Source organism: Artibeus jamaicensis, unplaced genomic scaffold (assembly GCF_021234435.1).
Source record: "Artibeus jamaicensis isolate MK-2021 breed Jamaican fruit bat unplaced genomic scaffold, CSHL_Jam_final contig_585, whole genome shotgun sequence".
NCBI lineage: Eukaryota > Metazoa > Chordata > Mammalia > Chiroptera > Phyllostomidae > Artibeus > Artibeus jamaicensis.
The window spans coordinates 13,376,782-13,390,286 of record NW_026521894.1 but is presented as its reverse complement, the minus strand read 5'-3'; the positions used below and the strand labels follow the sequence as shown (position 1 = coordinate 13,390,286).

Here is a 13,505-nt window from a genome sequence, read left to right as displayed (position 1 = left end):
GTGAGAGATGGCTGGGCTTCCCCTCATGGCCCAGTGGGAAAAGAGGAGTTTGGTGGGAGGGGACCATACTCTTGGGTTTAGGTGGGACAAAGGTGCAGGCTTTCCCTGGGCCAAGTGGACACACAGGCTTGAATCATTTGATGGAGTCCCCACCCAGTGGCACTGCTCAGTTGGGTAAAATGACAATAGAAAGAGTCTACCAGGGGTGTTTATAAATAGTTAACCAACAACTGCACCCTAGTACCAGAGTGCAAGGTAGTGTGGGGATCCATACAGGGGTCTCTGAAAACCCCACATATACTGGCCTTCTCCAGGGCCAGTAAAGTTGCATAATTTTCCAGGTAGGAAGTGAGAAAGCTGGGTTTGACCCCGATCCCTCAGGATGAGGTAGGTGAGTGGTGGGACGGGGGTGACTGGCAGAGACCTCACACTGGGAGTGAAGACAGGTAAGACATCAAGGTTTCCTGGAAAAGTAGGTGGGGAACAACAACAAACCCCCCCATGGGTGATATCCCTGACTGCATCTTCAAAAACTTCTATGGCAGAGAACTGACCATTAGTGAAGAAGTGGGCACCTGGCTACCTTTCTCTTTGGATGCTTGCAACCTGTCAAAAGAGTTTCCTGCTTTGTAGAGTTTCCTTGAAAAACAGCTTCCCACATTAAGTCTGCGTGGGAGGAAACACAGCTTAAGCTCCTCAGCACGGCCGAAGTCTGGTCACTGAAGTGTCTTGGAGGAAGAATGAACCCAGAGCCGCCAGGACTCAGGGACCCACCTCGGCACGGAACGTGCCAGGGCTGAAGCTCAGACGCAAACCAGTGGAGTTTTTCTTTGTCGCCGAACAGGATGCCCGGGGTGGGCAGACACGATCTTTGCCTTGTGCCCCAAACCACCCCAACTTGCCCCCAGGACAGCTCCCGCCTGCTCCCTTTACAAGAACGAGGCTTAAGCAGAACCCGAGCAGATGAGTGCACTTTGGGGAACCTGGCTTGGACATTCTGCCGGAGTTTTAGGGTTCGAGCGGGAGCCCGCTGGGGGTGGGGGAGCAGCCGCGGAGCTCGCGGAGCAGGAGCGCGTCACTGTCGTCGCCAGAGGCTCCGCGCTGCCCAATCCGCGGAGGCGCAGGGACATAAAAGTGCGGCACCAGCCCGAGCGTGCGGATTCTGGGCTGGAGGCCGGCAGCGAGAGGGCGCCCCCCAGGCGCTGAGAGGCCCAGGGTCCCTCACCCGACAGCCCCACGCGCGTCCTCAGCCAGGCGGGGACACCCGGAAGGCACACCCCGGGGCGCAGTGACTCCTGCACAATGGTCCCTCCCTGGGCGCTGCTCCTTCTCCCCTTGGCGGGAGCCACAGAGCTCTCCGAGGGCCAGGCGGGCAACCTGGGCCTGGCTGCAACCTTGGCCGCACCCAATGCCTCGCACTTCTGGAACAACTACACCTTTTCCGACTGGCAAAACTTTGTGGGCCAGCGGCGCTACGGGGCCGAGTCCCAGAACCCCGTGGTGAAAGCCCTGCTCATCGTGGCTTACTCCTTCATCATCATCTTCTCGCTCTTTGGCAACGTCCTGGTCTGTCATGTCATCTTCAAGAACCAGCGAATGCACTCTGCCACTAGCCTCTTCATCGTCAACCTGGCCGTCGCCGACCTGATGATCACCCTCCTAAACACGCCCTTCACTTTGGTAAGGCCGGGGCTGGGCCGGCTCCGCGCTCTCGCGCCTTGGCTCTCAGTTCTTTCTCTGGCTCCGTCTCCGGTTGCCCGCCCTCCCCCGGGCCGCCACTACTTCCCTCCTCGGCGCCCTCTCCCTCTCCCCCTGGCTTCCTGTCTTGATCTCCCTTGGTCTCTTTTCTCTCGAGCCCTCTCATCTCTGATTTCCCAACTCCCGTTTTTCTGTCTGTCAGTCCGTCTCTCGTTGTCTCTCTTTCGTGTCTCTCTGTGTCTTCACCTTTTTTCCTCCCTGTGCCTCTGTTTGCCTGTCTTTGTTTCTCTCTGTACCTCTCTCCCTTTCTTTCTCTCTGACCTTTCTTGTCCGGTGTGTTCCCCCTCTCTCTCCTCCTCCCTCTCCTCCTCCCCCTGCTCCTCCCTCTCTCCTACCTTCTAAGCCAGAGCTTCTGCAGCTGGTGACATTGGGATAATGATTTGAGTATCTGCAGCCAGTTGTGAATGAATGATCATTCCCTGTTTAATTTTAATGTCACTGTGCATGAGCTTGTTTGATAATTGAGCAGTAAATCAGATCCTCTTGAAATGTCAGCCGAGTTGGTTAGGTTACCTACCCCTCCTTCACCAGAGTGCAGTCCATTAGATACACCCCCCTCCGGGATGCTGCTTTCCGCCACAGCTGAAATAGCAAACGATTGCTAGTTGTTGGTGGAACCTTACATGCATTTTCCTAGACCGCTTCTTTACATTTCTCCTCTGTGCTTTGCCAGTGTTGCTGTGCGTGAAGTGTGTGCCGGGGAGGGGATTGGGCCCCAGAGCTGGAGCTGGCCTTGGGCATCTGCGCACCGCTGGTGGGCGAGCCTCCTCCCCGAGCTGTGGCTGCTGGGCATTCGTAGTGTCATTTTTGTCCCTCTGTGACTTGTGAGTGGGGTGCTCGTGGATGATTTGAGACTGTGAGAGCTTTGACTGAGCAGCGATGATGACAGCTAAATCTTATGCTTCTGTAGCACGAGCTTTTTCAATATGTAGAATAACAGTTCGTAGAATTTGAGTTATTACTAAAGTAGCAGCTCGTCATATCTTTCTGTATCTGATTGTCATTCTGTCTTTGTCACATTTTAAAACTACGTTCTCTTGTCCTCACTTCGAAAACATTATTCACATTTTGCAGATGAGGAAACTAAGGTCCAGAGATATTCAATCCCTTTTCCAAGGTCACTTGACTAAAAATTCACTGAGCCAGAATGAGAATTACTTCCCCTGACTCAAGTCCACTAAGTCACCACTCTTGGACCAGGTTAAGCTTCTGCTACTCTGAACCATGGCCTTTCCCTGTCCTCCTTCCAGCCTACATCTAAAGGATTCCTGGCCACTCAGGATCCTCTAGGCACTAGCCAAGGACAAAGGGGCTTCCAAATACCCTTGCCTCCCTCCCTCCCACTCCCTCTGCTGCCTTGAAGCACAAGAGCGTGCATCTCTGACTCCCCTTGACTCCTGGTTGGCTTCTGATCTGACAATCTGCAATGCTGGGTTTGGGCTGGCCACCCGGGCTGGGAACTGGAGGGCCCCAGGGCATGGTCTTGTGCTGCTGCCCAGAGCAGGATGCACGGCTAGATATGTAACAGACATGAGTGTGGGTGGGGAGGGAGGCCCCGACTCCAGGCCAGGCTGCAGCCAAGAGCTGGCAACCCCTGCCCTGGGGGATCTTCTGTGAGAGAGGGGAGGCCAAGGTCCTGAAAGCACCATTTCTGGGCTGATCCAAGGCAATGTGGCCTTCACCCTGACCCATGTACCTGTCCCACTCCAAACTCCAATCAGAGCTTCCAAGGTGCTGGCAAGCAGGGAGAGTGAAAGTGTCGAGAGGAGGGTCTTCTAAAACTTCAGCCAGTCTTCTCCACTGGATAAGATGTCCTGACTTCAGGACATCTTCCACATGTGCAAATCCTACATGTCCTTTAAAGCTTATCTCAAATGTCTCATGTCATAATAATGACAGTTGGCAGTGCTGTGGACTAGGTACTATTGTACTACGTTGTATGTGGCATCTCTTGTTTGAATTTCCTAACAAGCATGTGAAGAGGGTTAGCCCCATTTTATAGATGAGGAAAGTGAGACTCATGGGGCCTAAGTGCATTGGTCAAGGTGACAGGTATAAGTGGCAAACACTCTGCCGTAAACCACACAGTGTTCCTTCTGTTGGGCTGACATGCTCTATTTATTTCTATCATTTCTCTGTCTCTGTCCACTCCCGCCCTGCCTGGTGGCCCCAGTGCCCTTTGCCTGAGCCTTCTGTAGGGCATTAAATACCTTCTGGTTTTTATCCAAGGCACTTGAACCCTCTTTTGCCCAGAATGGAAGCTCCTTTATCAGAATCAGTGCTTGTGTGTCTTGGGCATGGGACGTTACTCGCAGGAGCTGCTCAAGCATGACTGAGCCAGCAAAGAGCCCCGGGTGATGTGTGACGGGGCCTGGACCTGCCCCTAAAGCCTTACACTGTCCTGGGGGCTTGCCTTCCCTTTCTCCCCCACCACCCCACATCTGCCCCTGCCTCTGCCCACACATCTTCAGGCCTCTGGCCCTGCTTCCCAAACAGTGTATTGCAAGGCCTGCTTCGCCAGCATTTGAGAGCATAGCCCATGTGCTGTGCTGTGAATTTGCAGTGTGTCTTCCCCATTATTCTGAACTAATATGGGCCAAGAATTGATTTATTATTGCCATAAAAATAGCTACTATTGATTTCTTTTGAAAATTTTATTTATTTATTTGTTAGAGAGAGAAGGGAGGGAGAAAGAGAGGAACATCATTGTGTGGTTGCCTCCCACGCACCCCCTACTGGGGGACCTGGCCCACAACTCAGGCGTGTTCCTGACTGGGAAATGAACCTGTGACCCTTTGGTTTGCAGGACAGCGCTCAATCCACTGAGCCACACCAGCCAGGTTTGTTTTTTTAAACTTAAAAATAGTTACTATTTACCCTGGCTGGTGTAGCTCAGTGGATTAAGCTCGGGCCTACGAACAGACGATCACAGTTCGATTCCCAGTCAGGGCACATACCTGGGTTGCAAGCCAGTTCCCAGCAGGGGAGGCACGAGAGGCAATCATACATTGATATTTCTCTTCCTCTCTCCTTCCCTTCCCCTCTAAAGATAAATAAATAAAATCTTTAAAAAAATAGTTACTATTTATTTCTAATAATATCTTTCCAGCCGTGTGCCAAACCTGTGTCCCACCCTTTATAGACTTTTAAAACACTTAATCCTTACATAAGCCTACAAGGTAGAGATTTTTAAGCTGTAATTTTGTTTATAAATGAGGAAAATTAAGTTCAGAGATGACATCCCTTGCTCCAGGTCACACAACTAGAAACATACATTGGCAGGAAGGCCGAGTTACAAGGGGACAAGACTGGAGGGCAGGGAAAGCTGAGGTGAGGTAACAATCCAGGTGAGAGATGATGGCAGACTTCACTAGGGCCATGACCTTGGAACTGAAGCCAAAGCCCATGTCTTTTCCACGCTCTCCTGGAACCTAACGGTGCCTGGACCCAGCCACATGATTAGAGTTTGTTGAATTGAATAATCATCAATGAGTCATGCTAGAGAAGTCATGTGTGACCCTCAGTTCAGCTGTGAAGACTGGAAGACGGAGCTGGAAGAGGCCTCCCAGGCATGTTCCACAGAGACCACAGGGTCGGGGTGGGCGTTGTCAGGGTCAAGGCCTGTCTGTCTCCTCACCTCTGTGGACCTGTTTCCAGGTCCGCTTTGTGAACAGCACATGGGTGTTCGGGAAGGGCATGTGCCACATCAGCCGCTTTGCCCAGTACTGCTCCCTGCACGTCTCAGTACTGACGCTGACAGCCATCGCCGTGAACCGCCACCAGGTGAGGGTACCTGCTCCCAGCACCCTGTCCTTCCCTCTCTGCCTTGGTTGTCCAGCGGGGTGTGGGGCCCTTAAGACAGTATTGTAGCCTATTTTCCAATGAATGCATTTGTCTCATTGACCAGTATGAGTGCTTAGGTTAGGTATATTAATCTCTTTGTGCTAGGTGCTGCAAAAAATTGGCCTCATTGCTAGCATCTCAGAAATTAATGAACATGCTTTATGGGTAGATAGGCAAACCTGGAAAATCACAGCTGGAAAGAGCGTGGTAAATCCCTATAGGTTGGAGACAGGGCTCCTGGTGAGAGATGGGTACTCCATTGCCCAAGCTGTTGAGGAGGAAAACTGTCTAGGGCAACCGGGTTGATCAGCAGGCATTGGGGTGGGACAGGCCCGCCTCATCGGACACGCACTAGGGGATGTGGTGAAGGGAGCTGAAGAGGACCCGAGAGTGTCCTTCCCAGAAGAGGACCGCTCAATGGCAGGCATTCTACACTAAGTCACTCAACGAACCCATGCTGTATACTTGGGTCTCTGCTGAGTCAAGGAATGGAGGCTCAGAAAAGTGCATACGGAACCTTTACAAGATCACATGCCTGGCGAATGCTGAAGCTAGGGTTAGGACTGAGGTCTGTCGGGCTCCAAGCCTATGCCCTGATTACTAGTTCACCCTGCACTGAGAAGACACAAGGACACCTACAAGGCTAATATCATAAGGGCCACAGGACAAAGAGAGAGAATTTGTTCTGAGGAGCAGCTCTAAGAGGTGCTACAAGGACCAAAAGACAGGAGGGTTCAAGATGCAGATTCAGAGATGCAGCTTAATACGAGGGAGGGTTTTCTAAACCAAGTGTTTGTAGGTGCACAGAGCTGCGTGGGGAGGCAGTGAGTTTATGTCACGTTCACGCAAGGTCTGATAGCAGTGTTTTAGAGGACATTCATGTGTCTGATAAGGAACTGGACTTGGCAAACCCCTGCAGTGCCATCATTTTGACATTTATATTGCAGATGCTTTGGTGCAAATGTTTGCATACAAATGTTTCCTGCCTTTTCTTAACCTTCTCCCTTAATTCAGCGAGAAGGACTCTGGACTGCCTTTGCTTGGCCTGTGCTTGCCCATGTAACGCAGTTAACTGGGAGTTGACCTTTGTATAGGTGGGTCTGAGGAACAGGGGGAGTCTTGCCCACACCGACCATGTGGCTGTGACATGTACCGGAACATGGGGCCCCGTCCCAAAGCCAGCGGAGTCTTTGAGCAGTGTCTGGGGCCTCTGACCCAAGCTTCCACTCCCTTTGGCAACCTGAACAGCAAAGGAACGTGAGGGGCAAAGATGGCAAAGTCCAGAGTGGTGCTGGGCCGCTTCTAAAGCCTAGTTACTTCCTCCTCTAAAACCTTAAAAAATCTGGAGAAAAATTTGGGAGGACACATGCAGAATGTCCAGTGTGTCTTGGGATGGGGTCCTGAGGTGTCGGCAGCCACCTCTGTGACCTCTGCCCTTGACCCTGGACTCACCTGTTCCAAACTGTCTTATTCAGGACATAGTGATTCTAATCTTAACATGAGGATGCTGTTAAATTCCAGTTTTTAAAAACTTTTAGAACAATCAGTTGGCAGACAGTAGCAATTCCAAGATGCTTTTCAGCCTGAAGCCTGTAACACTGGCTTTATTACATGCCTGGGAAAGTTGGGGCCCCCTGCAATTTTAATAATGGCTTTCATAAGCAGTGCTGTGAACCCCCCAGTAAATGTCAGTGCAGCTCCCCATGATCAGTCTCCCCTCTATGACCATCCCCTCAGACCTTCTTGGAGCCCTTTGTAACCTAAGGGGTCTAGAATCCCGGGGAGATGAGATCAGATCTGGAGGTGAAGGCTGGCCAAGGCTGGTCCTCTGCCAGCCTTGCTGTGGGGCTGTGGGTGTCCTGAAAGCAGACCCCATCCTTTGTCCCTTGTCACCCCCTCACTGCACCCTGGTCCTGCCACATAGGACCTTCAAGAGGCATTTGGACCGCCTGGGCTCTCTGAGTCCAAATGACACCTTCCCACTCCTGGAGGTGGGCTGCGGGGCGGTGTAGCTCAGGGGCTCACTAATAAATTAATGGGTGCTTTTCCTTATGAATAGAACTTACATGCTTTATTGTGACGCATCATCTGGATTTCTCATTTGATTCAAAACTTCTTCAGCCAGTGGTGCAGTTTGCTTGTTTTCCAGGTCATTATGCATCCGTTAAAACCCCGGATCTCCATCACCAAAGGTGTCATCTGCATTGCAGTCATCTGGACCTTGGCTACCTTCTTTTCACTCCCACACGCTATCTGCCAGAAATTATTTACCTTCAAGTACAGGTGAGATCTACTAGTAGGGAGCAGCCTGGGGACTCGGAGGACTTTGGCAGAGGGGAGTGGAGCCCTCCATCTCAGAGTGGCCAGGGCCTGATGCACGAGCTGCGCTCTCTGCCTCTCTCACTTTCTCTTCTCTGCATTTTTTCTGCTTTTTCTCATCTTCCCTCCTTACCAACTTTAGCTTCCCTCTTATTCTCTGACCTGTTGGCCTTCAAGGTCAAAGCAGTATCGATTAGCTACTGTCTGTCACAGGGAGCACATACTCTCAGAGACGGAGCTTTGAAATCACCAGGCCTTGCCTAAGTGGTGTTGTTTAAATTCTCTTGCACAACCTACAAACAAAATATGTATCTATGTGTCTGAGGCAGGATGTTCCACCTCCCCCTGCCTCCCATTCAGGTTTCTTTCTCATACACTCTCACAGAGGGAGAATTGCTTTCAAAGCACTCGTGTGTGCTGCTAGTTTATCAAGGCGAGTGCCCCCACTGGATCGTCAGGTTGGGGAGAGCTGGCCCCGTTTCTGCTTTTGCTACCTTGGTATCCCTAGCACTTAACTTACCTGTCCCCACGTAACAAGCCCTGAACCCATATTTACTGAATGAATGAATGAGCTTGGAGTGATTTTTGTCAGTACATAGTAGTTTTAGATGAGGTTCCTTAGAAAGAAACCCTGAGATAAAGAAAGGCCGTTGTGCCTGGGATTTTTGAAGGAAGTGCTTCCAGGAGTGGGGAGGCAGGATGAGGAGGTGGAAGAGCTTCAGGAAGGTGCCATTTGGGAGGAAGCTGCAGCCCGCTCCTCAGGGAGCCCTGGTGACAGAGTTTGCCGGCCTTGAGGCAGCTGTGCGTTCATTCCCAGGCCTGCCTCGGGCAAATGCCATCAGGCTCTTAGCGGATCTGTGGGAAGTGTCTTCAGCAGCCCTAGGATAGCTCTAGGCACCTAAGAAGGTCACAGGTACCAGCTATTTTGGGGAGGGTAGGCAGGAGCTCTGGGCCTAGCACTCTAGACAGGTAGAGCGGGTCTGAGGGGGTCTGGGGGGCACTGCTTGTGTGTCCCCCAGTGGCCACGTGCTGCCCCCCTTGAAACAAACACACACTCTCCTGTGACACAAGGAGGGTCAAAAGAACAAACTCTGAAGGCCGGTTTCAACTCACCTCAAAGGCTCCCACCCAAATTCTAGGATACAGGGATGAAATATGCACCCAAACCCACCAGCCCGCAGACTCCCCATCCGCCCTCCATCACACATGAAGGGCTATTTTTTTCCCCACTATTGAAAGCAAGGAGAGTTCTGTCTTTCTTTCGCTAGTGATGGCCATCATCACTATCGCAAGAGCAACAGGCACGTGGTGTGATGAGAAAACAGACAGTTTGAGGTGCTGCCTAGGTATTTTATAGTCTGAGAACCTTCTCACTCGGAGTCTGGATGTTTGGATAAGGACTGGAGCTGAGGATCCCACCACAAACTCCTGCATTGCTTTTCCTGGAGCACCTTTTAAAATGACCCCCCAGAGGTGAGCCTGCAAAAAATGAGTGACTGCTCCCTCTGCCACCTTGTAATAGGTGTTTACTGCCCTGCTCTCTGTCTCCTGCTGGCTGATGACCTGGGAGGGAGGACTGCCCTTCCCCTGGCTCACCGCACCCCTATTCTGGGATTTGTAAGTCCTGAATCCTGTGACTTTACTTCCTTGGTGTGAAAGTATTGCAATGGTGCCTTTAAAATGACCCCGGGGTTTTTTCAGCTCCCCAAAATGGGAGCCTGGAGACCTGGGGAGCTGCCCGCTGCCCCATGTGGGTGGCTTGCACCTCCTCATTCAGCAGGTCATAACCTGCATATTCTTTTTTTTTAACCTTGTTTGAAAGTAGCCCACACACTACAGAGCTGTGAGGCCAGCTTCAGTGTTACTTACCCTCCTTTTACAACCACCAAGACCGGTGTTCAGATCCGATGGGAAAGGGAACTGGAGGGTATAACCTTCATATTCTTAACACACCAGCTCTGGGTTTTCCAATCCACATGAAGATTCCTAAAAAGCTTGAAGAGGACTGAGTAGGTTGCATAGAAAATAAGTATGTTATTCCGGTATTGCTACTTCCATTATCAAGACCCATGATGCGCTTTGGCCCATTCCTTAGTTCCCCTCTACAATGGGAATAGGTGGTCCAGCGGGGAATTCCTGAATACGCTGTGCTCCCAGGATGAGTTAGTTCTAACATGAAGAACACAGTGTTGCATTCATTTAATGAACAGATATTTTCTGGGTCTCTATTATGGGCTAGGGGTAATACAACGTTAAGAGAACACAGAGAGATCCAGGTCTATTCCTTCTCTTTATAGAACTCCCAGCCTAGTGGAAAAGCCAGAAATGTAATCAGATAATTAGGCTGCAGCATCAAAAGTGCTGGAACGCATGTACCAGGAGCCCAGCAGAGGGAGGCTAGTGCTTCCGGGGCCGAGGCCTTTCCAGACTCATTGCAGCTCCTCCTTCTCTCTCTGTCTCTGTGTCTCCCTCTCCCTGTCCCCTGGCCCCAGCGAGGACATCGTCCGCTCCCTGTGCCTGCCGGACTTCCCTGAGCCCGCTGACCTCTTCTGGAAGTACCTGGACTTGGCCACGTTCGTCCTGCTTTACATCCTCCCCCTCTTCATCATCTCTGTGGCCTATGCCCGTGTGGCCAAGAAGCTGTGGCTGTGCAACACGATTGGCGATGTGACCACAGAGCAGTACCTGGCCCTGCGGCGCAAGAAGAAGAAGACCATCAAGATGCTGATGCTGGTGGTGGTCCTCTTTGCCCTCTGCTGGTTCCCCCTCAACTGCTATGTTCTTCTCCTGTCCAGCAAGGTCATCCGTACCAACAATGCCCTCTACTTCACCTTCCATTGGTTTGCCATGAGTAGCACCTGCTACAACCCCTTCATCTACTGCTGGCTTAACGAGAACTTCAGGGTGGAGCTGAAGGCATTACTGAGCATGTGCCAGAGGCTGCCCAAGCCTCAGGAGGAGCAGCCACCCTCCCCAGTCCCTTCCTTCAGGGTGGCTTGGACTGAGAAAGGCAATGGCTGGAGGTCTCCAGTAGCCAACAGCCTCCTGCCCTCCCCCCAACTGCAGTCGGGGAAGACCTACCTCTCATCCGAGGAACCCGTCGTGGTGATGAGTTAGAGACGGTTGGGAAGAGGCAGGGGCAGGGCTCTGTCTCCAGTGGAGACTGGGAAAGGGCCTGAGGGCAGGGCCTGGAAAAGAGCCTGTTCTCTCATACATGCCTTTCATCATGCTGGAAACAAGTTCCTGCAGAAGCTGTAGGACTCTTGAATTCTTAGGAAACTGCTTAGCTTCCTAAGCCACGTTTGATGTAAAAACAAAAAGGCACCTACCAACTAGACACACGTTTATGAATTCCTTAATGTTATGAATTCAGAAACATTATGAGGCATGTCAGCCTGGTTCACTGAGCCAGAGAACAGGACAACTTCAGCGCAGATGGAGGCTGAGTCAGGCAGCTGCCTCGCCGCCCTCCCTGCCACTGAGCATCCATTAAAGGACCCCTGATTCATACTTTGGGTGTGGCTGACCCAGATGCACAGAACTGTGTTTGAAGAAGGTTCATTGGCCAGAGCAAGGTCAGGGAGCCAGAGCTAGCATGGAGGTTTTTACGCCTCACTGTCTGAAGTCGTCGGACCAGGATGAATCGTAATTCTGTTGTGGCTTGTCCTGATATGTGACAAGAAAGGACCAATTTGGTTCTTTAAAAACAAACAAACAAGAAAAGGAAAATGATTATTAAAACTTTGGAAAATTCAGAAAAGCACAAAGAAGAAAATAAAAACCATCCTGTTCTCCCACCACTTGTGACAAGTTGTTAGCTGTGGATTTATTTGCAAGTTTTCTTTTGCGTGTGCACTTTTCATTTCATTATGAATTGCACTTTCCCATGCAGAGCTACAGGGGCAGAGCAGAGAACTCTGGAGTGTCTCTCCCAGGAACGGTGTCCACCAGGAGAGCGAGAAGAGGTAGGAGAGGAGCCCAGGGAGAAGACTGTCGTGGAGTGGACAGACCGCCTTCGTCTTGTAGTCAGTGGTGAGGGGCCTGGCTGAATTACCTCTTCTCAGATGGCAGCCATCGTGATGAGCCGGGGAACAAAACTCATCCAAGAGGAGTATGTCCTTTTTTCCTGCAATCACACAGAGCAAGGGGTGGGAAACATTGTCCTGCTTTCACAGGGCACGAGGGAGCAGGCCTTCGGCACTCTGGAACTCATTGTGTTTAGACATCTCACCCCCCAAGCTGTGTGCACAGGCCATTTCTCTGTGTTGTCTGATAATAAGGCTTCTTCATTGTCCCCGTCATCCTGGCAGGTCACAAGTCACTTACAGAAACCTGTGGCATCCTGATAATCCTTAAGGACTCAACCTGCCAGAGAAATCTCATTCCAGAGACTGAGCGTTTTCATCACCTGCCTTCTGGTCCTGAGTGACTCACTGCGCCACGCAGAAGAGAGACATGTCAGGAAGAATAGAGCTTGATTCACCAACCCTTCACAGTTGCCACTGTTGCTGGTTTTAGGTTACCTTCTAGCACCAGATCCAGGGAGCAAAGCATGGATACGGAGCTGAGTGGAAAACCGGGGTTTGGGGAGAAGGGGTTTTGTTCACGGTTCACTCAGATCTCACGGCTAATGGAAGCTGAATTTGGTCCTATCACTTGCTTCCCTAGAATGAACCATGAGGTTTTGTTATACTCTTCTATTCATGAGGATGTTTGCAAAGTTCAGGATATAAAGTTTGAGAAATCACCTTCTGAACAGTGGTAAAAAAGTCACTTTCATGGAGCAGAGAGCTTTCCGAGCCCGTGGCGATCCCCAGATGCACTTTTTCTGGCCAGATGGCTCGCTTGCCTGTGCCTGTTGTCCCTGTAGTGTTGAGAATCTCATCTTAATGCTGCCGTGGAAACTATGGACTGGGAAGAGAGTGGGCGGCAGAGCCACAGTGTCAATTAACTTTGCCCCCTCTCTCTGAGAGCATCTAGAAGCACGGCCGAGTCCCAGAGAAGGCGTTTTTGGGGAAGGACACTCACTGCAGACCCATTAGGACTATCTCCGACCTGCACCTTGTCTGCCCCCTCCCCATGTCCCCTACATGCCTCAGAGCAAAAAGTGATTTGTATCTGTGAACGTGAATTTTGTCAAACTTGAGTCTTTCCGATGTGCTGCAATGAGTACTTCATTGTGAATTGCTGCAGTCCCAATAAAGTCATTTTGGGTGTGTGGACTGTGCTTCTCAGATTGTGATTAGGCCCCAGTCAGTGACGTCTGACAGGGGGATCCACGCAGGTCAGACGAAGCGAGCTTGGGGAGCCCCTGCCCACCCCCTGCATGTTACAGCCGAGGCAGCGCAGACACTGAGATGGCCAAGAGCCAACTGGACACCTCGGACTCAGTGTGATGCTTCTTCCACTGAGCTGGCTGCCACGTCCCCTCTCGTGATTAGGAATATGTGCTGTGTATTAACTGGGGCTCCATCTGTCCCTTGGTGACTCTGGAGGAGGTGAGCTGCCACTCAAGCCTCGAGAGTGGGTCTCCTACTGGCAGTGTGTGGTGTGTACCACATTCCCGTGTTTACCAGGATGTCTGC

The 13,505-nt window shown here is 51.3% G+C and overlaps 1 protein-coding gene and 1 non-coding gene across 2 annotated transcripts; one reads left to right on the top strand and one right to left on the bottom strand.

Annotated features, from left to right (window-relative positions):
• The first annotated feature begins 1,196 nt into the window (after positions 1-1,196).
• Positions 1,197-13,142, top strand: GPR83 (G protein-coupled receptor 83). Its single transcript, XM_037140991.2, has 4 exons — positions 1,197-1,680; positions 5,416-5,541; positions 7,751-7,884; positions 10,413-13,142. The coding sequence occupies exons 1-4, from the start codon at positions 1,303-1,305 to the stop codon at positions 11,035-11,037; spliced, it is 1,263 nt and encodes a 420-aa protein (XP_036996886.2). The 5' UTR covers positions 1,197-1,302; the 3' UTR covers positions 11,038-13,142.
• On the bottom strand, positions 9,730-9,849 carry LOC119046068 (small nucleolar RNA SNORA61). The gene has a single exon (XR_005081903.2). It is a non-coding gene; the product is annotated as a small nucleolar RNA SNORA61 (small nucleolar RNA).
• Positions 13,143-13,505: the final 363 nt, after the last annotated feature.

Coding starts and splice junctions, on each gene's coding strand:
- GPR83 (XM_037140991.2), top strand. CDS start 1,303: ATGGTCCCTCCCTGGGCGCTGCTCCTTCTCCCCTTGGCGGGAGCCACA. Junction 1,681..5,415: donor TAAACACGCCCTTCACTTTG/GTAAGGCCGGGG, acceptor ACCTGTTTCCAG/GTCCGCTTTGTGAACAGCAC. Junction 7,885..10,412: donor TTATTTACCTTCAAGTACAG/GTGAGATCTACT, acceptor CCCTGGCCCCAG/CGAGGACATCGTCCGCTCCC.